This window comes from Tupaia chinensis, unplaced genomic scaffold (genome assembly GCF_000334495.1).
Source record: "Tupaia chinensis unplaced genomic scaffold, TupChi_1.0 Scaffold000597_1, whole genome shotgun sequence".
Taxonomy (NCBI): Eukaryota; Metazoa; Chordata; class Mammalia; order Scandentia; family Tupaiidae; genus Tupaia; species Tupaia belangeri.
Window position 1 is genome coordinate 4568522 of NW_006160114.1, and position 26475 is coordinate 4594996.

The 26475-nt window shown below is 35.2% G+C and overlaps 1 protein-coding gene across 1 annotated transcript in view; it reads left to right on the forward strand.

The window, feature by feature from the left end:
- The window catches only part of KL (klotho), a gene marked incomplete at its 5' end in the record, with an annotated part of 63682 nt that overhangs the window by 33911 nt on the left and 3296 nt on the right, over positions 1-26475 (forward strand). The window contains 2 exons of the mRNA XM_006158458.1: positions 5626-6136; positions 7147-7415. Of these exons, the coding sequence (XP_006158520.1) occupies positions 5626-6136; positions 7147-7415 (780 nt within the window). The remainder of the gene's footprint in view (positions 1-5625; positions 6137-7146; positions 7416-26475) is intronic.

The window sequence follows — 26475 nt, forward strand, 5'->3', positions numbered from 1 at the left end:
CTAACTACCTTTTTTTTTTTGGAGAGGTTTTTGCTATAGGGCATGTGTGCTCACCAGAAAGACAGAGACAGAGAGATAGAAAGTGAGAAATCACTCCCCAGGGGAGATGGCCATGCCTCAATCCTTTCTGCTCCATTCTCCTCTCGGGATCTTGGGCAGGCATGCACACACACGCACCCGGCGTGAGTTTAAGCCGCCGGGTCCAGGACTTGAACCATGGTTGACTACATGAGAGTCCAGCGACATAGCCATTACGCTAACTGCTGGTCCCACTACCTTTTTTTTTTTTTTTTTTTAATGAGAGAAAAGGAATGCATGGGAGAAAAAGAGAGCAGGAAAAGAAAAAAAAGAGAAAGAAGGAGAGAAATTTATAGGTAGTTTTTGGCAGGGTCTCATGTCACTATTCTTCTCCCCTAGCCTCCCAGTAAGCTAAGACTACAGACATGTGCCTTCTTGTCCAACCTATTTTAGGCTGGACTGGGATTCAAATCTGGGCCTCCCATGTGGCCTTAGACATGGTGCAATGTTGCCTCCCTGTTTGCGTCACTACAGCTGAGCCTGTAACTAACTATAGTTTATTAAAGTGAGTGGTAGTTTGTCACTAACAATAAATTTGTTCCACTTACCCTCTTATTCCTGGGTTATTTCAAATAATTACTATTGTTGGACCTTTGGATTTTTTCAACTATTCTAAAAATTATGACTGGAACATAGTGGCTACTCAATAAATATTTAACTGAAACAATATATGAATGAATGATGCCATGCTATTGGATGTTCACTTCTATGTGCTGATTGAGAGTGTACATGCAGTCTTGTAGAAGGGCCACCAAGTTATGAAGAACTATGAAATATGATATCTACTTCAACTACATATGTGCAGAGTACATAAAGGAAGGAGTGTCTAAATGCATCTGGAAAGATGTTGCTTAGAAGAGGCAAGTCTAAAACAGAAGGCAGAGGGATTTAGGTAATAGAGGAGAAGTAAATAGATTGTTATTTCAGAATTGATAAATTGTTATCTGAGGTAGGTAACAAGAAGTTGACCTGGCAGAAGCAAGATAGCTGGGCTGGGAAGTGAAGACCTATAGGTTATATAAAGCTGCATTGGTTCTTCCTGGTGACTTATGGGAGACTGTAAGACTTGGTGCTCATAGCTAGAAACTTCACTTATTCTATTCACTCAGTAGTCCACCTGCTGCGTATTCACATATATTTGTCTAAACTGTGTCAAAGGAGGCAAATGTGAGACCCTGAGCATAAGTTAGCTCCTGAGCAAACTTTAAGGAACTGCACACAGATACTATTGGCCATTTGGTAGATAAAGTTTTGGATGGTATTTTTTGGAAATTGTGTATTCTGTTGACCTGTTACTTTGGGTATGGGAGGGCTGTTGAATTATATCTTAAGGAACTGCAGTCTGTAATTCATGGAAATGTTTTCATAGAAATAAAAGGAAAAAGCCCAGCCATGGTGGCGCAGGCAGTAGGACACCACTGCATCATACTGGAGCCATGTGAGGGGCCCCAATTCAAATCTTTGGTCCATCTGAACATGGTGGGCATGCCTGTGTGACCCTGTAATCCTGGATTGACTGGGATGGTTAGGGAGAATCATGGCATGGGAAAACCCTGTCCAGGATAACACTCTCTCATGAAAAGAAGTAATCTGAAAAACAAAAACAAAAACAAAAACTCCCCTGCCTTTATCTTGATTTTAGGGAGAAATTATTCAGTCTTTCACCATTGAGTATGATGCTAGTGGTGGGATTTTCATAAATTCCCTTTATTATGTTAAGGGAGCTCTCTTTTGTGCCTCTTTTTAATTTTTTTTATTATGAAAGACTTTTGAATTATGCATTCATTGAGATGACCATGTAGATATTTTTTCCTCTTCATTCTGTTAACATGTACAGATGCTCCTTGACTTACCATGGAGTTATGTCCTAGAAAACCCATCGTAAGTTGAAAATTCAATAAGCAGAAAATGCACTTAATACACCTAACCTACTGAACATCATAGCTTAGCCTAGCCTACCTTAACATGCTCAGAACACTTAACATTAGCCCACAATTGGGCATAATCGTCTAACACAAAGCCTATTTTTCTAATTTTTTTTGAGAGGTTTTTGCTATAGGGTGTGCGTGCTCACCAGAAAGACAGAGAGAAACAGAGAGACAGGAAGTGAGAAATAAGCCCCCAGGGGGAATGGTCCCAGAGCAATCCCTTCTCCTCCATTTCCTCTCGGGACCTTGGGCATGCACGCACACGTGCCTGGCGTGAGTTTAATCCACTGGGTCTGGGACTCAAACCACGGTTGACTACATGGGAGTCCAGCTACATAGCCATAATGCCAACTGCTGGTCCCAAAGCCTATTTTGTAGTGAAGTGTTAACTATCTCATGTATCTATCTAATACCATAGTGAAAGTGAAAAACAGAATGGTTATATAGAGTACTCAAAGTATGATTTCTACTGAATGCATATAGTTTTTGTGTCATAAAGTAAAAAAAATCATTAAGCTGAATATTATGTCAAGTGCCATCTATATCACATTGATTAATTCTCATATGTTGAACCATCCTTGCAGTCCTAGAATAAGTAATACTTGGTCATTCTATATAATCCTTTTAATATACAGCTGATTTTATATTCTTTATATTTAGTTGAGTTTATTTAAATCTATAATCATAAAGGATATTGATAGCTTCCCCCCTCCCCCATGATGTCTTATCTGGCTTCAGCAAGGGGTAATGCTGGCCTCATAGAATGCATTAGAAAATGTTTCTGATAATTTTGAAGTGCTTGATAAATATTAATGCTAATTCTTCTTTAAATGTTTTGTACAACTCACTATGAAAGCTACTAGTCCTCTTAGTTCAGAAATTTTTGTTTTGTTTTTATAGTTTATTATTATAGTTTATTCATTCATTTCCTCTATGAAAGAATGAGAGAAAGAGAGATGGAAAGACAGTATTTTATAATATCCATCTCTGTTTTGGTACATTATTTTTATTTTATATTGCTGAGTTTGATTTCCTTATATTTTAGGGAGACATCATTATCTGCAGTTAATTATGTGAGATAGGCACATCTAAGACTTGGAGGTTACCACAGGAGGAGTTCAGTGTGGTGGGTCTGGTGGGGATTGGGGATTTCCTGGGGAAGATGCCACGCAGAGGATACCACTAACTTGGACCGTTGTAGAAAACAATCAAATAACAGATCCAACAGGGGTTTAGAGTATGGTGAGTAGTTAAGCCAAATGATATCTAAGATGCTTTCCAATGCTGCAAATGTATCCTCTAAAATAGTCAACTATTTAATAGACATTTTAACATTTATTATAGTATTTAATCTTCATAATGTTCCCATGGAAGAATAAATATTACTCCCATTTGTATAGAGAGGTAACTGAGACTCACACTAGTAATAGAGGAGCTGAGAATTCTAGGAACTAAATTCCTTAACTGGTGATGTTTCCTTTATCTGCAATATTCTTCCTTTTTGTTCTGCTCATACATTAGGGAAGGAAAGAATAAGCATTCATGGGGACCATACCATCACAAACTCTGTGGTCCATGATTAGAAACAATTTTATTGTATTATTTAAGCTACCTGCAAAACTGACCCAGATGTGATAGGAGTTGTACAGAAAGTATCTCATTTTATCTTCACAGCCCATCAGAGGCACAGGAAAGTTAGGTTTACTTGTCCAGGCTAAGTTATGTATCCAAAGGCACACACCCAAAGAGGGATGGAGTAGAAACTTTACCTTCCCCTATGGTCCAGGCTATTTATCATTTCCCTGCTAAACCTCCCCTGAGCCATGTTAAGTCCTCTAGGTTAGAAGAGAGGTCTGTGATTAGAAACAGTTCTATTGTGAGATTTTAACTACCTGCAAAATTAACCCAGATGAGGAAGTTGTTACATTGCCCTCACTGTTGTCTGATCCCTCATGCTCTGCATTCAGCATTTGTTCTACAGAGGGATGCCCGTTAAGTATAGGACATAACTATTTATAGGCCTCAAATAGGGCCAAATTAGGAAAGTCCCTGGTCCTAGGACGGGGATAGATTCCTGTTATAAGCCTTGATCGTTCCTTTGCTCTTTGGTTTAGATGTTAAATGTCATGATGAGACTTTCTGTCCGTGAGGAGGGAAGGAAAGGGTAGTAGTGGTGAGGAAGATAGAGGAGGGTGGGAGACATCAAAAGATAGTGACAGCAGTATGGCACAATTAAGTAACATTTCTTGGATCACAGAGGCAAATGCCATTAATCTTTCAACCAACATTTTATTCTCTATTTTCTTCTTAGCATGTCGATAGCTGCTTCAGGTCATAAAAAAATAAATTTAGTGAAATGAAGCTTAGTATAATACTCACTAAGAAACTAAAACCAAAAGTTAGACATAAACTATCTCATTCCACTGTAATGTTTGGCTGAACTCATAAGAATGGTGATGAGGCTATTCTTGGATGCTTGCACTGAAATGAACCACATGAAGAATATTTAGGAAATTTGAAGGGGATATTTGGCATGTGGAGTAAAATAATTTCTTCAGGTCCAGGGAGTGGAATGAAAATTGGCATGATCATTTTGGAGAATATTTGAAGTCAGAGAACTAGGATGGAATTCTCAAAGAGAATGTATCAGGGGAATAAGAGACTAATAAAAAGCATTTGTATTTGTAGGATGGTAGGGAGAGTAATTCAAAGAAATCAAAGGTAAAGAGAAACTTAAGTAGGGGAGGAGGAAATCCTCTAATACTTGCAATTATTTAAAAATAAAAAGGAGTCAAATGAAAAGAACATATCAGAGGTCAGTAGACTTTTATGGGAGTATAAAGTTGGTTTTATGGAAGCAAAGCCCTTTTCATTGCTGTAGGAAACTCCCAGCTGCCTGCTAACTATGAACATCTGATCCACTCACAGCTGTGTTTAGCTAGTCTTGCTCCTGGCTTGTACCTTACAACCTGGGTATGTGGAAAGCCCAGAGTTTCTGGAGAGTGGGCCAAAGTTAGATATTGGAGTTTGCCCTTTAATTTGTTGTGCTGATTCTTCTTAAGGAAGAACAAAGATTGTGAGGACACATGTTAGAATTTGAGCTATGAGAAATGACAATGAAAGTACATTGACTCCAAAAACTTGAGTCAATTTGAAAACTCCCAGTCTCTTAGGATAGAAAATATATTCTTATTTAGAACTTTTTGATGTAATCACAGATGTGGGACTGGTTCTTTTCATGAAACTCATTAATTGAAAGTATATAATCCAAATTCAATGAAATAGTAAGATATAGCAAAGTCTGATTTCATTAACATTTCAAAATATGAATAATGACTATATACTTAATCCAAGAAATTCACATTTTCCACTGACCACTGAAAAGCAATGGAAATAACCCCAATCATAGTAGCAGCTCACAGTGGGGCAGCCTATCTCCAGTATAATTTATTGATTCCAGCTGATTCTTAAATTGGACATGAGAGTGGGAAAGGAATTTAGTCATTAAGTTAGGCTTGATGAGAAACAGATACAACTTGAGTTGTAGATTCAAATATGTATTATAATACTTCATTTCTCCTCAGAGATAAATTATTCACCATAATTTTTCTCTTCATAGGCTCACGCCAAAGTTTGGCATCTCTACAATACTACTTTCCGTCCAACCCAGGGAGGTCAGGTGTCAATTGCTCTAAGTTCTCACTGGATCAGTCCTCGGAAAATGACCAACCATGGCATCAAAGAATGTCAAAAATCTCTTGACTTTGTACTAGGCTGGTTTGCCAAACCCATCTTTATTGATGGTGACTATCCTGAGAATATGAAGATTAATCTTTCATCTCTTCTTCCTGGTTTTACTGAATCTGAGAAAAAGTTAATCAAGGGAACAGCTGACTTTTTTGCTCTTTCTTTTGGGCCAACCTTGAGTTTTCAACTATTGGACCCTCATGTGAAGTTCCGCCAATTGGAATCTCCCAGCCTGAGGCAATTGCTTTCCTGGATTGACCTTGAATATAATCATCCTCAAATATTCATTGTGGAAAATGGCTGGTTCGTCTCAGGGACCACCAAGAGAGATGATGCCAAATATATGTATTACCTCAAAAAGTTCATAATGGAAACTTTAAAAGGTAAAATTCTCATTTCCCACCAAACCCCACTGGGAATGCCATCTTTAAGATGATCTGCAATAAACTCTGTGAATTTATATTTCTTAATTATATTGTAGTAGCTCACTTTGGCAATAGTCAGGGTGCACTTATGTAACACCTTTCTCATTTGGGGCCTTGAGAAACTTAAGTGAATTTTTAAAACTCATTTTTAAATGAGAAACTGGGTTATAATGTTTTAAATTACCTTTCAGAGTTATTAATCTAGAGTCTTTGATTATATAAATAAATCCCTAGATATCTAGCTCTCTGTAGATGTTTATGAGTTATTGCTTTTGTTGAATAAAACACTTAAAAATATTTACATTTTCTGCAGAAAATAGTGAGTAGTTCATGCTTTGAAAACCTTTATACATTTATTGCATAAAGTACAAAGCAAGGTGCCTGAGATGGTGAAAAAGACATCTTCCAGCCCTTATTTTCCCACTGGAAATAAACTGTACCATTAAGGTGCTTGGAAATTCAAATAAAAATATAGTGGAGATAAGTGTTTTCAAATAAACACTTATATGTGGAGTTATCCACATTTGAATAGAACCTTTTTACTTTTTTTTTCTTTCTTTTTTTTTTTCGCTATAGGGTGTGTGCACTTGCCAGACAGACAGAGAGAGACGTAGAGACAGGAAGCGAGAAATCACCCCCCAGGGGGGATGGTCACACCGCTATTCCTTCTCCTCCATTCTCCTCTCGGGATCTTGGTCACGCAATCACACGCACCCGGCATGAGTTTTAAGCCACTGGGTCCGGGATGTGAACTGTGGTCCACTATGTGGGAGTCCAGCGACATAGCCATTACGCTAACTGCTAGTTCCCTGAATAGAACCTTTTATCAATAAGGAAAATCATTGGTTTGCCAAACAAGAAGATTATACTTAATTTCTTTATGTAGTAAAACCTTCAGCTGCTCTTGGATCATGAGGTGAATGCCTAGTGAAGTATCACATTGTTCTTGTCCTCTCTTCCTTTTGCAGCTATTAAGCTGGATGGGGTCCATGTGATTGGCTACACAGCCTGGTCCCTCATGGATGGCTTTGAGTGGCACAGAGGCTACAGCATCAGACGAGGACTCTTCTATGTTGACTTCCTAAGTCAGGATAAGAAGTTGCTGCCAAAGTCTTCAGCCTTGTTCTACCAAAAGCTGATAGAGAAAAATGGCTTCCCTCTCTTACCTGAAAATCAGCCCCTAGAAGGGACATTTCCCTGTGACTTTGCTTGGGGAGTTGTTGACAACTACATTCAAGTAAGTCAGCTGACAAAAACAATCAGCAGTCTCACCAAGCCCTATCACTAGTAAGTAGTGTTTCTTTCTTAGGCTGGTTGTTATGGCACATGGTCCGTTCTTTGAGCCAAATATGATTCCTTAATGAGCACAGTAAGTGCACAGTTTGGAATGTCAGGCCCTTCTTTCAAAAAACTTCTAATCTTTATCTTACTCTTCAAATTATATCTAAAGGGAAATTAAAAAAAACACAAAGATTTAAGATCAATAGGATGATAAACAGATAAAACAATCAGTACTGCTGTTTTCTATCCTTTTTAAAGCAACTGACTTTTTTCATAAACAGGATGTAATGTAGAAGTCCCCTACAAACTTACAGAAGTATTAATACCTTAAGAAAGAAACTCTTGCTCCAGCGATTCACTGATTGGAATGTACTTTTTAAGAATCAAAGAAATGATATGAAAATTCTTCAAAATGCTCAGCCAGTATTTATTTAACATCTATTATGTAGTGAATCCTGGACTTTCTTTATTTTTTAAAAAATTCATTTTTAAAATACATTCGATCATTGTATATCATTGCAGCATATAAGATGAATTTTCCTAACATAAATACACTGTATTAGTCTAGTCAAAGATATTATAATATACATTATCATCAGTAGACAATTTTCCATTTCTATGTCCCTTAAATATTTTGCTTCCTTCTTTTTCCCATTGATTTCCTTCTTCTTACACTCTCCAATTTATCACCCTCCTCCCACACTGTTTCCACAATTGTTCTCCATGCTTTTATAGTTTCCAGTCTTTCAGTTTCTGCCATAGATTGTAACATTTGGTATATATTGAGTGGGAACATCCAGTGCCTCTCTTTCATAGCCTGGCTTGCTTTGCTTAGGAGTAAGTCCCCATATTCATCCACTTTATCAAATGCCAGGATCTCATTTTTTTTTAAATGTCTGAGTAGTATTTTATAGTGTATATGTGCTACATTTTTTAAATCCATTTATCTATTCATGGACATTTGGTTTGATTTCATGTCTTAGCAAATGTAAATAATATCATAAGAAACATGGATGTGCACATATTTTTTGGACAGAATGTATTCCTGTCCTTCGGGTAGATACTTAGGAATAGAATTACTGGATCATATGCTAAATCTAAAGTATTTGTAGGTCTTTGAGAAACTTCCATATTGTTCTTCATAGTGTCTGTACTAACGTACATTCCCACCAACATTGTATGAGAGTTTCCTTTTCATCACAGCCTCATCAGCACTAAGCATTTTAAAATTTTTTTGATCTTAGCCATTATGACTGGGGTGAGGTAGTGATTCATTGTGGTTTTGATTTTCATCTCCCATATGATAAAGGATGTTGAACATTTTTTCATATGTTTTTTGACTGTTCGTATATCATCTTTAGAGAGTTGTCTGTTCAGCTCATTTGTCCATCTTTTAATTGGTCTGATCATTATTTTTTCATGTAAGCCTCTTAAGTTCCTTGTATATTCTGGTTATCAGTCCTTTATCTGAGACATTGTTTGCAAATATATTCTCTCAATCTGAAGGTTGCCAATTCACTCTAATTATTGTTTCTTTTGCTGAACGGAGGCTTTCATAATTTGATGTAATCTATTTGTCTACTTTTGGAGTCATTTTCAATTGACTTTTGCTAATGGTGAGAGAGAGGGATTCATTTCCATCTTTCTGCAGGTGGATACCCACTATTTCCAGCACAATTTGCTAAGGAGATTTTCTTCTCCTCACTGGATTGACTGTTGCTCTTTGTCAAAATCAGTTGGATGTATGTTTTGGGGTTTATTTCTAAGGTCTCTATTTTGTTCCATTGGTCCACATGCCTGTTTTTGATTCAATACCATGCTGTTTTCATTACCATAGCTTGGTAATATATCTTGGGGTCAGGGAGTGAGATATCTCCAACTCCACTGTTCTTGTGCAGTATTGCTTTGGCAATGCAGGGTCTTTTATGATTCCAGATGAATTCTGTGATTGCTTTGTTTAAATCTGTGAAGAATATCTCTAGTAATTTTATTGGGATTGCATTATATTTACAGATTAATTTAGGTAGGATTGACATTTTGATTATATTATTTCTTCCAATTCAGCAACATGGGATGTCCTCCAACTTTTTTGTGTTGTTTTCAATTTCCTTTTTAGTGTTACATAGTTTTCCTTGTTAAGGTCTTTGATTTCTTTGGTTAGATTTATTCCTAGATATTTTATTTCTTTTGCGATTTTTGTATATGGAATTGCTTTCTTCAACTCTACCTCAGTCTGTTCACTGTTGGTATACAGAACTAATGTAGATTTTTGTATGTTTTATTTTGTATCCTTCCAGTTTACTTTATTCATTTATCACTTCCAGGAGTTTTTCTGTGGAGTCTTTTGTTTCTTTATATATATATAATTATATCATCTGTAAATAGAGATAATTTCACTTCTTCTTTATCTCTTTTAGTTTGAAAAATTTTAGTCTCTTTGTCTGATTGCATTGGCTAGGACTCCCAATACTGTATTGAAAAGGAGTGGAGCAAGTGGGCAGCCTTGTCTTGTTCTAGTTTTTAATTGAAAAGCTTTCAAAAGTTCCCCATTCAGTATCATAAAGTATGATGTTAGCTATGGGTTTTCATGTATGGCTTTTATTGTGTTGAGAAATTTTCCTTCTACAGTGATTTTGCTGAGTCTTAATCATGAAGGGTTGTTTTATTTTATCAAATGCTTTTTACGCATTGATTTATGATTATAACATTTTATCTCTTTCTGCTAATATAGTGTATTACATTTATAGTTGTGTATATGTTGAACCATTCTTGCATCCCTGGAATAAAGCCTACCTGGTTGGGTATAAAATCTTTTTAATGTTTCTTTGGATAAGATTTGCTAGGGTCTTGTTGAACATTTTTGCATCTATGTTCACCAGAGATAATTGGTCTGTAATTTTCATTTTTGGTATGCCCTTGTTTGTTTTGGGGATCAGGGTGATGAAGGGCTCATAAAATGAATTTGGGAGGATTCTTTCCTTTTGGATCTTTAGAAATCGTTTTAGTAGAATGGGTGTTAGCTCTTCTTTAGACATTTTGTGGTATTCAGAAGTGAAACCATCTAGACATGGGCTTTTCTTTTTTGAGAGATTATTTGTCACTGATTCCATTTCATTCCTTGTTACTGGTTTATTCAGATTTTCTATCTTCCTGATTCAGTCTTGGTAAATTGTATGTGTCCAGAAATTTGTTCTCATCCAGGTTTTCTTGTTTGTCAGCATATAGTTGCTCACAGTATTCTCTAATGACCTTATGTATTTCTGTTATAGTTATTGTAATAGTGCCTGTTCTGTTGCAAATATGATTTATCTGGTTCCTTTCTTCTTCTTAATTAGTTTAGCTAACAGTGTGCCAGTTTTGTTTATCTTCTCAAAGATCCAGCTTTTGGTTTCATTTATCTTCTGTAAAATTAGTTTATTCTCTATTTCGTTTATTTCTGCTTGAATATTATTTCTTTTCTTCTGATATTTTTGTTGTTGTTACAGTCTTTCCAGTTTCCTGAGGTGTGTTGTTAGGTTGTCTGTTTGTGACCTTTCCATCTTTTTATTATGTACACCAATTGCTATGAGCTTTCCTCTTATGACTGCTTTTGCTGTGTCCCATAGGTTATGGAAACTTGTGTATTTGTTACCATTGGTTTCAATTAATATTTTGGCTTCAGTATTATTTTCTTCAGTGGTTATGAAGTCATTCAGGAATAAGTTATTTAGTTTCTATATGTCTGTGTATTTTCAGGATTTTTTTCTGCAATTAATTTCAGGTTTAATTTCATCATGATCTGAAGATGTTAGATATAGTTTCTATGTCTGAATTTGTAAAGGCTTCTTTTGTGCCCTATTATGTGGTCAGTCTTCAAAAAAGTTCCCAGTGGAGATGAGAAAAATGTATATTATGTATTAGTTGGTTGGAAAGTTTAATCCCGAGAGAAGAATGGAGGAGAAGGGATTGCGGCGTGACCATCCCCCCTGGGGGGTGATTTCTCGCTTTCTGTCTCTATGTCTCTCTCTGTCTGTCTGGCGAGCGCACGCGCCCTACAGTGAAAATCTCTCAAAAAAAAAAAAAAAGTTTAATAGATGTCCTTCAAGCTCCATTTCAGTTATGGTGTCATTTAGATCCTGTGTCCCTTTTGTCTAGATGATCTGTCCAAAGGACATAGTGGGGTATTGAGATCCCCAGTGATTAGTATGTTGTAGTCTATCTCTCCCTTTAAATTCAGCAGTCTTTCATGTACTTGGTTACTCCTGAGTTGGGTGCATAGATATTTGTAAGTGTTATATCTCCTTGGTGAAGTAGCCCTTTTAGTACTATATAATGTCCTTCTTTGTCCCTTCTTATAGTTTTGGTCATAAAGCCTATTTTTTCTGATATCAATATTACAACTCCAGCCTGCTTTTGATTTCCATTTGCATGGAATATCTTTTTCCAGTCCTTCACTTTTAGTCTATGTATGTCTTTATCCAGGAGGTGCATTTCTTGTAGGCAGCAAATAGAAGGTTTCTTTCTTTCTTTCTTTTTTTAAATCAATTTAGCCAGTCTGTGTTATTATTATTATTAGAGAACTTAATCCATTAACATTTAATGGTATTTTCTGTATTTTTCAAACTTGTCCTTGCCATTTTGTTAGCCTTTTTGTTTGTTTGTTTGTTTTTCTGTTATTTCTCTTTGTCTCTCTTTAGTTTTCCTGATATAACATTCCCTTCAGTACTTCTTGAAGAGTTGGTCTATATTGGTGAATTCTTGTCTTTGATTGTTACCAGTTTGACTATGATGTGCCATGGAGAGGATCTTCTTATGTCAATTCTATTTGGGATCCTTTGTATTTCTTGGGTTCAGATATCTGAATACTTCTCTAGATTTAGAAAGTTCTCTGCAAGTATTTCATGGAGTAACTCTTTTATGCCCTTGTCTAATTCTTCATCTTCTGGAATATCTATTATTCAGATATTTAGATGTTTAATAATGTCTAGTATTTTCCATATGTTGTTCTCATTTTTAAAAATTATTTTTGGTGTTTTTTTTTTTACCTAAGTCAGAGGTTTTGTCTTCCAGTTCAGAGATTCTGTTTTCTGCATGGCCCAGTCTGATACTAATACTTTTGAGAGAGGTCTGAATTTCCTATATTACTGTCTTTATCTCTTAGAAATTCTGATTGGTTCTTTTTATGGTGTCTGTTTCCTCCTTCAAATCCTGGAAAGATTTCCTCATCTCTGTCACCACGAATAGTCTGAATTCTTTTTCTGACATTCTCGAAAAATTTTTTGTGCTGTCTATGGTTGAAGAAGAGTTGTTCTGTTTCCTTGAGGGAGAGATGTTTCCTTGTTTTCCCATATTCCTTGCACCTCTGCACTGGTTTCTAGTCATCTGATGAATTATGCAGTTCTTAAAACTTTTCTGGTGTTGATTCTATAGTGTTGGGGGAGTTGGAGAGAAGAATTCTATTTTTCAAACATATTCTTGGTAGAGGGCCTTGTCTTCCAATCAAAACGGTATATATGGCTAGCTTTAAGTGTTGGTTTCTTTCCCCACTCTCTCAGGGCCAGGTGCACCTGGGGTTGAGCTGGAGAGATTAAACTGGAGGAGGGAGAAGGAGTCAGTAAACTATGAAATCTCAAAATATTCCTGTGTGGGCAGAACGCAGCGAGAGATCTGATGCATTCTTCCTGCCTCAGTTCATCTCCCTCACTGCTGCTGCTCCCTGCTTCATGGTGCAGGCTCGGGGGATTAATGGTGGTGAAGAGATATAAAAGAGGCTGGTCCAGGATGTATTTGGATCAGTCAAAAGGCAGTGAGTGAATGGTCTGAGGTGGTATTCCTGCCTCAGTTTGTTTCCCTCATTGCTGCTTCTCCCTCTGGATTTTATTTTTACTTTTCCCTATCTAAGGATCATGTGTTTTCTTTGGGAATTGGTGAGAGTTGAGAAAGTACTAAGAGTGCATGCTATTAATATTTCCTTGAGAGAGAAAGAGAGAAGAGAAACTGTTCAGAAGCCAAAAGTAAGGCTATGAATAGGATGGGAGATGGAGAGAGAATTTCTTTTTCCTTTTCTTTCTTTTTTTTTTTTTTTTTTTACACACTATAAGCAACTGAGGTTAGAATCTGATCTAACGTCAGTCTCTCAGTGGCCCCATACCTCCTCTGTCAGGGAGCACTATCCCTTTATCTCATTAGCTCAGGGCCCTATCCTACTTGGCAGATAGAGTCTCTTAGTCCCCAATTATGCAAAACCTAATAAACAAAATTAAGTCACTCTCAAATCCACAGTAGTTGTGAACTTCTCTGGAAGTTCTCTGGTAAAACGAGGCTACAATTGCCTTTATTTTGATTCCACCCCCCCAAGCTTTGTATTATGTTGGCAGAGCCTCCCAAGCTAACTCTCTAATTGACATAGTAAAAGTGAGTTCTTTGTTCTATCAGTTCTGAGGTGTGTGTGTGTGTGAGTGTGTGTGTATGTTTTCATTTGTAAGCAGTGCTCTACACTTTTAATATGTTACCGGCCTGAGAAATTATTTTATAACTATCAAAATAAATCTTTTCCTTTCTAATTAGTATTATCTTTCAAACTCCTAGCATCTGAGGCATGCATTTCACCTGAATGACTTTAAACATACTATCCCATTAAGCACACAGTTTGTCTGGTCAGACCTCAGTCCCAGCCACATGGATGTCTACTTTACTTCAACCAAGTTTCCCAGCTGATGGGTTTATTTTCCCGTAATAATGCATGTTCATAGTTAAGTACAAGAACAGAATGTGCTGCCTGTTGAGGAGGCAGAATGTCTTTAACATTGGTTCCCGTTAGGAGATTGATACTTCTATAACATACTAAATACCCCTCTATTGGATGCTGAAAGGTCCAACTTAATTATTATATTTTTCAGTAAACACTAAGTCAACAATAAATGGAGTTTAAATCAAATTTTGCCTAACATTCGTTTCTCAATTTCCTGTATTTTTTAAAAATGGATTTGTTTCTAGAAATTATGCCCTAGTCTCTCATGTTTATTTTCAGATGCTGAATAAGAGCCATTGTATTGGAATAATTATGAAAAACATATTATTCAGAGCTCTATAAAAATAATCAGAAAAATTCCTTCAGTTCTGAACATTTTCACTTCAAAAGAGCATGCAAATATTTTCTCTTGCAAAGCTGAGGAACCATGACTTATGGATGCATCACAGTAGACAAAGACTTTTGACAGTGTTCTGTAGCATTAGGGGAAATTCATGCTGGGTGTTCTATAAGGGACAGTCCTTCAGAAAAAGCAATTTTTCTCTGACATGCTGTTTTTAAATTACCCTTCTTTATAAACACAGCACTTAGTCCTCCAGAGATACAGGAGTGCATTTAGGATGGGCCTGAAAAATGCAACACAACTGCTGTTAGACCTTCAAGCCTCGCGTTCCTTTGACCTCTGTTTTTATATAGAGGCTCAGACCAAGGAACCTATTCTAACAGGATTATTTCAGAGGAGAAAGCTGCCTTAAGCCTCAAGTGTTTGGCTGGAATTTTAGTTCATGCTTCCTCTGTGGTTCACATGTGGATTTTGAAATTTTGGATTTATACTTTGCCCACCACTTTTCCTAAAAGTCTATTTTTATTTTGAAGGTTTAAGTATCATGATTGAGGGCCATTATTGTCATAATTGTTTAATAATTTGCAAAGTTGAAACTCGTCTTAAAAATAAAATCCTACCATAACAATATTTTTTTTTTAGTTTATAGTTTACTAATACGTGTTAGAAAGCAAATGAGTTTGTCTTTTTTCACTTTATTTTTTCCTTTGAAGGGTAAAAATTTTATTTCTGAGGAACATTTTACTGCCCATTTTCAAAGAGAGTCACTTAAGTAAGCAAAAATGTTATCCTTCCTCATACGAGAAATAAGGGCATAAAATTTCTTTTTTAAATCATAACACTTGGGAGGTTAGCACCAGCATTCAAAATGAACAAAAAAAATAAAAAGGAAAAGAAAAACATTTACTATATATTTCAGATTTCTTTTATTGGGGTTCTCCCCATGTAGTATTAATATTTCTTTCAATTCATTACCAAAACAGTAAGAAACAGGAAAATAAACATAAATCTAGTTGGTTGTTGAAACTGAGGAGAGTGCTTTCTTATTGTCTGTGCAGGCATTCATGGAATCTTGGCTTGCTGGAAAAACTTGCTGACAGTTTTCCTTCTGCAATTGCTAGTTTCTTAAAGAGTAATTGTAAACATTCCCATGTCCTTTAGAGGAAATATCACAGCAATCTCTAATAACTTGAATCCTAAATATTTTATTGACATTTTAGGCTCTAGAATGTTTATAGAGTTTATCTCCCACCCTCTAGAGTGCATAATATTTATGTCTTGCCAATGTCTCCAGTCTATTAGCTATTTTTTGCTTGTCCAGCTAAGTACGTATAGTATATTTGATTTAGTGAATAAATGAGATATTCTATGGGATGTTCAGAGAGTCTTCATCTCACTATAGTTTGCAAATAATACACATTATGAGAGAGAGCACGGAAGTAAATGAAAACCTGGATCAAAACTAAATACTGGGGACCAGCAGGTAGTGTAGTGGTTAAGGTGCTGGAGTTCCACATGGTTAACTATGGTTTGAGTCCTGGACCCAGTGGCTTGACACTCATGCCAGGCTCATGTGTGTGTGTGTGTGCGCCCAGGATCCCAAGAGGAGAATGGAGGAGAAGGGATTGTGGCATGGCCATCCCCCCTGGGGATGTGAGTGTGATTTCTCGCTTTCCATTTACCTGCCTCTCCCAGGAGTACATGTGCCCTATAGCAAAAATCTCTCTAAAAAAGAAAAAAACAAACCTGTAAATATATGTCATCACCCATTTAACATGAATGTGAATGCTTTCTGATCTTTCTGATTGGAATAGAAAATAACATTTGCCAAATCAATGGCTACATACCATGAATTTAAGACTTTATTAATCTGCTCTAGTGAAGATACCACATTTGACACAATGGCTATAATTGGAAATGCTACTTAATTGAGTTTTTGAGAATCTACTGTAATCTTCTAGGGTTTAGCTGGGTTATTTAAGGGCCATACTGGTGAATTAGATGGAAATAGAACAGGAACCATCCATCTCTTAAATCCTTTGGTGTGGCACAATTTCTGCCATCTTTCTGGGGAGGTCATATTCTATTATACTTACTATTCAGTTGGTTTGGGAAGGCAGTTTTAGGCACTTACTCTTGGTCTCCCTACTATGAGAACACTTAACCACAGGTCCAAGTTGAGTCTAGTGTCAATGATCAAGTATGTCAGTACTTTTTCTTTTTAATTTTTTCAATGTCTTTATTAAAGGATAATTCTCATGACAAACAATTCACATTTAAAGTGCATAATTCAATAGTTTTCATTATAGTAACAGATATTAATCATAATTGATTTTAGAAGGTTTTTATCACCTCTTTTTTTATTACCAATTCTGAATAACTATTCCTCTATTTTTTTTTTTACATTCTGAAAATAGTTTATGGATATTTTATGTCTGTTCTAAAAAGAATTAAGTACTGTAACCTGAAGCAATAAAAATTTAGATTGTAAGCTCTGAATACCAATGACTAATGCTAACCTTTTTCTTTCTTTTTTTCTTTTTCAGACCCTTCATACAAATTGAGTGGGGATACAATATATATCTTTCAAAGTATGACTCACTTAGCTCAACATAAAGTCTTCTATATTCATCTATTTTGAGTCAAATGATAGGATCTCACTGTTTCTTATAGCTGTGTAAAAATCCCATAGTATGTATGTGTACGTTTTTCAACCCAGTCATCAGTTTTTGGACACTTAGGTTGGTTCCATATTTTAGCAATTGTGAATAATGCTGTAATAAACATTGATATGCAAGTGTTTTTATGATTGAGTGTTTTTCTATCCTTTAGGTAAATACTAAGGAGTGGGATTACTGGGTCATATGGAAATTCTATTTGTAGGTTTTTGAGAAATCTCCATATTTCTTTTCTATAGAAGTTGAACTAATTTAGATTTCTACCAACAGTGTAAGAGGGTTCTCTTTTCACTACTGCCTAGTTAGTACTTGTAGTTCTTTTTTTTTTTTTTTTTTTTTTTTTTGATCCTAGACATTCTAACTGGGGTTAAATGATATCTTATTGTGGTTTAATTTGCATTTACCTTATGACAAAAGAATTCGAAAATTTTTTCATATGCCTCTTGGTCATTCATAGGTCTTCTAGAGAGTTGTCTATTCAACTCATTTGCTCATTTTTATATTGGATTATTCCTTTTTTTTATAGGTGAGCTGCTTGAATTCTTGATATCAATCCTTTGAAGAATATTTTGCAAAATTTTTCTCCCATTCTAAAGGTTGTCTTTTTACTCTAATTATAATTTTCTTTGCTGTGAGGAAGATTTTAGCCTGATAAAATCCCATTTATCTATTTTGGAGACTATTGCCTGTGCTTTGAGGGTCTTATTTAAGAAATCTTTGTCTATCCCAGTATCTTAAAAAGTTTCCTCAATGTTTTCTACTAGTAGTTTTGTAGTTTGAGGCTTTATATGTAAGTCTTTGATCTATTTTGAGTTTATTCTTCTAAAGGTTAGTGAGAGATAGGGGTTCAGTTTCATTTTTCTGCAGGTGGATATCTAGTTCTTCCAGTACCATTCGCTGAAAAGAATTTATTTTCTCGAATGCATTGTCTTATACCTTTTGTCAAAGATCAGTCAGCTATATGATGTCGGGTTTATTTCTGGATTCTCTATTCTGTTCCATTGATCTATTTTTGTGCCAGTATCACATGCTATTTTGATTATCACTGTTTTGTAATATATTTAAAAATTGGGGAAGTGAGATACCTCCTATTTTATTCTTTCAACATAATATTGCCTTGGCAATATGGGGTCTTTTATGATTTCAGACAAATTTTTTTTTTTGAAGTGTTTGTTTGTTTTTTTGCTATAGGGCTCTTGTGCTTGCCAGAAAAACAGAGAGAGAAAGAGAGGCAGAAAGCGAGAAATCACCCCCCAGCTGGGATGGCCATGCTCCAGCTGGGATGGCCATGCTCCAATCCCTTCTCCTCCATTTTCCTCTTGGGATCTTGGGCATGCACGCACACGCGCCCAGCATGAATTTAAGCCACTGGGTCCAGGACTTGAACTGTGGTCAACTACATGGGAGTCCAGCAACATAGCCATTATGCTAACCGCTGGTCCTGATTTCAGACAAATTTTATAGTTGTTCTTTCTACTTCTGTGAAGAATATCACAGGTAAATGGGTCATAATTGCAATGAATATGTAAATTAATTTGTGTATAATTGACCTTTTGATTATATTGATTATTCCAATACAAGAACATGTGATGTCCTTGTGTGTGTGTAGTACTCAATTACTTTTTTCAGTTTTCCATAGTTTTCCGTGTAGATATCTTTCACTTCTTTGGTTAGGTTTATTCTTAGGTATCTTATTTGTTTTGTGGCTATTATAAATGGGATTTCTTTCTTCAATTTGGTCTTGACCTTTTCATTGTTGGTGTATGAAAATGTTATAGATTTTTGTATGTTGACTTATTTTACTGCTTTAATTAATTCATTTATCACTTCTAGGAATTATTTTTATGTATTTCTTTGGATTTTCTATGTGTGTGTGTGTGTGTGTATGTATATATATATATTCATATCATATATATATATTCATATCATCTGCAAATAGGGACAGTTTAGATTTTTATTTTATTTTACAAAAAGAGAAAAGAGAAATAGATTAGCTATGGAATTAAGATTATAAATCATTGGATTTCAGTATAGAGATATTATTCTGAATTACCTGGCATGGCTAATAAAATCACAAGGGTCCTTAAAAATGAAATAAAGCTGTAAAAAATTGAAAATGGGAAGCAAAAGAGCATTAGAAGGAGATGTGAATCTGCATAGAAATAGGGCTGGCTTTAGAGACTGAAAAAGAAGGTCTCCAGAAGTTGGAAAAGGCAAAGAAATTATCTTCTCTATAGACTCCAGAAAACACCAGAGTCCTGCCATTGCTTTTATTTTAGCCCAGTAAGATCTGTCTAGAAACTTCTCCTTCTCTTTCTCTTTTTCCTTCTCTTTCTTCTCCTCCTCATATTTACTTATTTACTAAGGATCCAAAAGAAATAGGAATACTGCTCATACTGTTTCCAGGTTAACAATATTTTCCCATTATTAATCAATTCAAATATATCTTGCCCTGTGATTTGTCTAAAATACTTGCCAGTTAAAGAGATATAATATGTGACACTAAAATTGAAGTCATATTTATTCTGTGAATTTATTCACAGTTTATACCTCTGATAGATTAATGCAAAACATGTGTAAGACCAAAGAGATCATGAATTTTCTTATATGAATGCCTTTCATTTTGCTCTCTCATCTGATTGCATTGGCTAGATCTTCTAGAACTATGGTGAAAAGGAGTGGAGAAAGTGGGCAGCCTTGTCTTGTTTCAGTCTTTAGTCAAAAAGCTTTTAGCTTTTCTATATAGCTTTTATTGTATTAAGGAATAGCCCTTCTACCACTATTTTATGGAGAGTATTAATCGTGAAGGGATGTTAACAATATTTTCAAATGCTTTTTCTGCATCTTTAGATATTATCATATGATTTTTACCTTTCTTTCAATTAATGTGATGTATTACATTTTTTGTTTTACATATGTTGAACCATCCTTGTATCCCTGCAAAAAAGCCTGATCATGGTGTATCATCTTTTTAATGTGGTGTTGGATGCAATTTGCTAGTATCTTGTTGAGAATTTTTGCATCAATATTCATCAGGAATATTGGTCTGTAGTTTTCTTTTATTGTTATGTCCTTGTCTGGTTTTGGAACGAAGATAATGGAAGCTTTATAAAATGAGTTTGGAAGGATTCCTTCCTTTTGAAAGTTTAGAAATGGTTCGAGAAGAGTTGGACTTAGCTCTTTTTTAAATGTTTTGTAGAGTTCAGAGATGAAGTCATCTAGTCCTGGCCTTTTCTATGTTGGAAAGCTATTTATCACTGATTAGATCTAATCACTTGTTATTAGTCACTTCAGACTTTTTATTTCATTCTGATTCAACCTAGGTAACTTTTGTGTGTCGAGAAATCTATCTACCTCATCTAGATTTTCTAGTTTGTTGGCATATAGTCATTTAGTATTCTCTCTCATAATATTTTGTGTTTCTGATGTGTTGGTTGTAATATTATCAGTTTCATTACTGACTTTATTGCTGTTTCCTTTCTCTATTTTTTTTGATAAACCTACCTAATGGTTTATCAATTTTCTTTTTTCTCTCATAAAAACAATCTTAATTTCATTGATTTTTTTGTATAGTTCTTTTTTTCTCTATTCCATTTATTTTGACTCTAATCTTTATTATTTATTTTCTTCTGTTATTTTGGGGGATATTATTACTTTTCCAGTTCCTTGAGATACAATGTTAAGTTATTTATTTACCACCTTTCTATTTTTTTCTTATGAGGACTAGTGGCTATAAACTTGCCTCTTATGACTGCTTTTGCTGTGTCCTAAAGGTTATGGACAGTAGTATGTTTTTATTATTGGTTTCAATGAATCTTTTGATTTCAGTTTAATTTCTTCAGTAGTTTGAAAGTCACTCAGAAGTAAGTAGTTTAATTTCCATGTTTTTGTTTATTTTTGAGAGCTTTCTCTATGATGATTTTAAGATTAATTTTGTTATGGTCAGAGAAGATACTTGGTATAGTTTCTGTACTTTTGAATTTATAGAGGCTTGTTTCATGGCCTATTATGTGGTCTATCTTTTAAAATGTTTCATATGGAGATGAGAAAAATGTATATTCAATAGTTGCCAGAAGAAATGCTCTATATGTGTCTGTCAGGCCCATTTGGTTTATGGTATCTATTAGTTCCTGTGTTTCTTTGAATATTTTTTCATCTAGATGACCTGTCCTGTGGTGACAGTGGGGTGTTCACATCTCTAACAATTAGTGTGTTGCAGTCTATATCTTCCTTCAGATCTACCAGTCTTTCTTTTACATATTTGGGTGCACTGGCATGGGATGCAAAAGATATTTATGATTGCTATATATTTTGATGAATTAACCCTTTCAGAACTATGTAGTATCTTTCTCTGTCTCTTTTTATGCATTTATCCTAATGTCTATTTTATCTTATATCAATATTACAACTTGTGCCTTTTAAAACAATTTCTGTTCACATGAAATAATTTTTTTCAGCTCTTCACTTTTAGTATATCTTTATCAATGAGGTATATTTCTTGTAAGCAACAGATAAAGATTCTAGTTTTTTAATCCATTGAGCCATTCTGTCTTTTAGTTGGACAGTTTAATCAATTAGCATTCAAGGTTATTAGTAATATTTGGGGACTTAGACCAGTCAATCATACTTTTTTTTCCTACTTTTTTGATATTCTCTTGCTTCTACTAATATCCATCTAATTTTCCTGGTATAGTGTTCCCTTAAGAATTTCCTGGGGAACCAGCAGTTGGCGTAATGGCTATGTCGCTGGACTCCCACGTGGTCGACCACGGTTCGCGTCCTGGACCCGGTGGCTTAAAACTCATGCCTGGCGCATGTGCATGCGTGCCCAGGATCCTGAGAGGAGAGTGGAGGAGAAGGGATTGCGGCATGGTCATCCCTTCTGGGGGGGCGATTTCTTGCTTTCTGTCTCTGAAAACCTCTCCAAAAAAAAAAAAGAATTTCCTGAAGGGTTGGCTGATTTTGGCTAATTCTTTCATCTTTTGTTTATCTGGGAATTATTTTATTCCTCTTTCCCATTTGAAAGATAATCTAGTCGCAGTATCATATTCTTTACTGTTCGGTTTGTTCTTTTGAATTTTAAATATGTCTTCCCAGTTATTTCTCGCCTGCCATATTTCAGTTGAGGGGACTGTTGTTAGTCTAATGGGGTAACTTTTGTAAGTAACCTGATATTTCTCTTTTGTTATTTTTAGAATATTGTCTTTGTCTTTGATTTTTATCAGTTTGGCTATTGTATGCCTTGGAGAGGATCTTCTTATGTTAAATCTATGTGATTTCTTTTTGCATTTCCTGAATTTGGATTTCTGTATGCCTCTCTACATTTGTAAAGCTTTCAACTAATATGTCATGAACGAGATTTTCTAAGCCTTTACCCATTCGTTCACCTGCTAGAACACCCATTATATGAATATTTGGCTGTTTAATGATATCTAGAATTTCTTATATATTGTACTCATTTTTTAGTGGTTATTTTTACATTCTTGGTTGCTTGGACTAAGTCAGAAAATTGTCTTTGAGGTCAGAGATTCTTTCTTCTGCATGGTCTAATCTGTTGTTAGTACATTTAAGAAAGTTTTTTATTTTCTCTTTGACTTCAGAAACTCTGTTTGGTCCTTTTTCAGGATATCTATCTCTTTATGGAGTTCTTACTTCAAGTCATAGAATATCTTTCTCATCTTCTGAGATTGGTTTTCTGGTTTTCTCTACTATCTCACTGAGTTCAGTTATAATAAATATGCTGAATTCTTTTTCTGACATCTATATGATTTCTTGTTTTATATCCATTATTGATGTGGAGTTACTGTGTTTCTTTGAGAGAGGAAGTATTTCCTCCTTTTTTTCATATTTCTTGAGGCTCTGCTGTGATTTTTAGACATTTGGTGATGAATTAACTTCTCTCAGATTTACACAGAAGATTTTCTGTGCTTTTTCACTGGGGTAAATGTGTGGAGAGAATTCCTGCAGTGCTTCACTGTGTTCAGATGTTTTGGCTCCTACATAGTTAACACTTTCTGGTACCTATGTAGCTGAAAGTTGAGCAGAGAAGCTAGAATGTAGGGTGGTATATAAAATTATATAACATGCCATGTGCAGTGCACAGGTCAAGTCAGCTGCTCTTCCCATACCCTGGGCTCAGCAAGAGGCTTTGATGGTGAGCTGGGGCCAAGTGGCCTTACTTTCCCTCTGCTCCTGGATAGGCAAAGGTTAGGGTGACATCAGCCTTAGAAAGTTAGCCAATCAGATTGAATTTGTTAAATTGTATCATTGATATTAAAGCCAATAAAAGACAACAATTATATTTATTTAGCATCTCCCCTACCAAGAGCCAAACTCTATTTAGATTGTAATTTTAAGAAATACAACTTAATTATAAACATAATTTCATTTTCTGACTCTTAACTCACTCAAGTTTTAAGTTTATACTTAAAAAAAAAATTTAAAAGTCTCACCATTGGGGCTGGCAGGTGACATGATAGTTAAGGCACTGAACTCTCACATGGCTGACTGTAGTTTGAGTTGACATGTTGGCTTGCTTTCTTATTCTCTCTCTCTCATCAAATTAAAAATAATAATAATAAAATTAAATAAATAATTCTTTAAAAAATAGAGAGATAAAAGTGAGTTTTCTAATTAAAAACTGAGTCACCATTGTGAGTTTAAAATGAGCTACTAAAAATCATCAAATGAGCCCTAGTGACAGCACCTGCTGGTCTCCATTACACTGTGCTGTGCCTTGTCATAGCTTCTATTGTGAGACACTGTCATTGTAACTTACAGGTAGGTCATCGCTGTCATTTGAATCAATGAAAATCATAGTAATCCAACTTTAAGGAAACTTAGTGACTGAAGTTCCTCTCAGGTAAGCTATAATTGGATTAAATATTAAATGTCAGTTGTTTAAGGATAACGTAAATAAATAGCTAAATTCTCACATCTGTTTAATATAAACATTAAAAAATTTAGTAACTATTCTTTATAGCAAGGTTTATATAATTCAAATATTCTGTTCACTGGGAAGGAAAACAGTCACAGCCACATTGAATATCCATTTTTTTTCCCTTCCTTTTATGGTGGACAAACATTGACAAAGGCATAAGTGTTTTTACAATCTCGACTTGTCTGTTCTTTAAATACACACATACACTTTTTTATTAAAAGCATTATACTTTGTACTTGTCAGTACAAAGAAGCATATGGCAATACTAAAAGTTAATAAATACATGTAAGTTTACAAGGGTTTAGAAAATCTCCTTCAATTTTACCATAATAATTTTCCTCTAGTGTTCACTAAAATGTCATCCCGACTAGGCCTGTGTCTATCTTCTCCCCAGTTGATTCACTGTTCTTTAAATGGCTGAGTTTGTAGCCAAGAGCCCAGCTTTAGACATTACCTTAGTGAATGGCAGAACTAAAAGTAGACTCCTGGTCTTCTGATCTGCAGTTCCGTTCTCTTTCTGCTTTACAAATTTACTATGCCCACTGAGAACTTCATGGATGAACTTGATGTTACATAACTTTACTTAGTCTCTAAACAAGTTAAAAATCTAAATTCATTTTGTTGCAAGAGATCATCACTATGGAATCACAAGTTTTATGTGCCCTAACATAAAACACTGAAAACTTTTAAACATAAGTCAGTTAAATATGAAAGACTTAATTTTTAACTTTTTATTCTATGAAACATTCCTAGAAGCTTCATCAAATTAACTTCTAAAAATTTACACATAATTTTAGATATATAAAAAAGTGATGCAGATAATATATACAGGCCTGTTATTTAGATACCCAAATGTTATCATTATATTTGCTTTATCCTCTCCCCCTCTCTTCTCCCTCTCTCTCATACATGTGTGTGAACATGTGTCTATGTATATGTTTTCCCCTGAGCCAGGAAAAGTGTCAACATGAACTACAGAGACATGCTCCATTACCCTACATATATTAAACTTCATTTTAAAAAAAGACACCCTCTTATGCAACAAAAATGCAGCTATCAAAACCAGAGGATAAACACTAGTTTATATTTACAGTATCTATAGATACTGTAATCTAATCTGTATTCTTCAGATTTAAGCAAATATTCCAATAATGTTCTTTATACAAAAACAAACAAACAAACAAACAAAAAACAACCAAAAGCAATCCAGAAAACACATTGCATCAAATCAAGTCATTAATCTTTAGTTTCCTTTCACCTGAATAGTCATACTCTGTATTCCAGATGCTAAAGTTTCTAATAATTCCAGGCCTGGCATTTTGTAGAACACCCATCAGTTTGAGTCTGTCTGATATTTCCACCTGATTCAAGTTCTGCAATTTTGCTAGGAGGAACCCATGAATGATTTTTGTGCTTGTCCCAGTACATCATGTTGTGAGGCCTTTGCTGGGAATTTATCCTATCACTAGTGCGATTAATATCGTATGAATATTTGGCTGTTTAATGATATCTAGAATTTCTTATATATTGTACTCATTTTTTAGTGGTTATTTTTACATTCTTGGTTGCTTGGACTAAGTCAGAAAATTGTCTTTGAGGTCAGAGATTCTTTCTTCTGCATGGTCTAATCTGTTGTTAGTACATTTAAGAAAGTTTTTTATTTTCTCTTTGACTTCAGAAACTCTGTTTGGTCCTTTTTCAGGATATCTATCTCTTTATGGAGTTCTTACTTCAAGTCATAGAATATCTTTCTCATCTTCTGAGATTGGTTTTCTGGTTTTCTCTACTATCTCACTGAGTTCAGTTATAATAAATATGCTGAATTCTTTTTCTGACATCTATATGATTTCTTGTTTTATATCCATTATTGATGTGGAGTTACTGTGTTTCTTTGAGAGAGGAAGTATTTCCTCCTTTTTTTCATATTTCTTGAGGCTCTGCTGTGATTTTTAGACATTTGGTGATGAATTAACTTCTCTCAGATTTACACAGAAGATTTTCTGTGCTTTTTCACTGGGGTAAATGTGTGGAGAGAATTCCTGCAGTGCTTCACTGTGTTCAGATGTTTTGGCTCCTACATAGTTAACACTTTCTGGTACCTATGTAGCTGAAAGTTGAGCAGAGAAGCTAGAATGTAGGGTGGTATATAAAATTATATAACATGCCATGTGCAGTGCACAGGTCAAGTCAGCTGCTCTTCCCATACCCTGGGCTCAGCAAGAGGCTTTGATGGTGAGCTGGGGCCAAGTGGCCTTACTTTCCCTCTGCTCCTGGATAGGCAAAGGTTAGGGTGACATCAGCCTTAGAAAGTTAGCTCATCCTGCT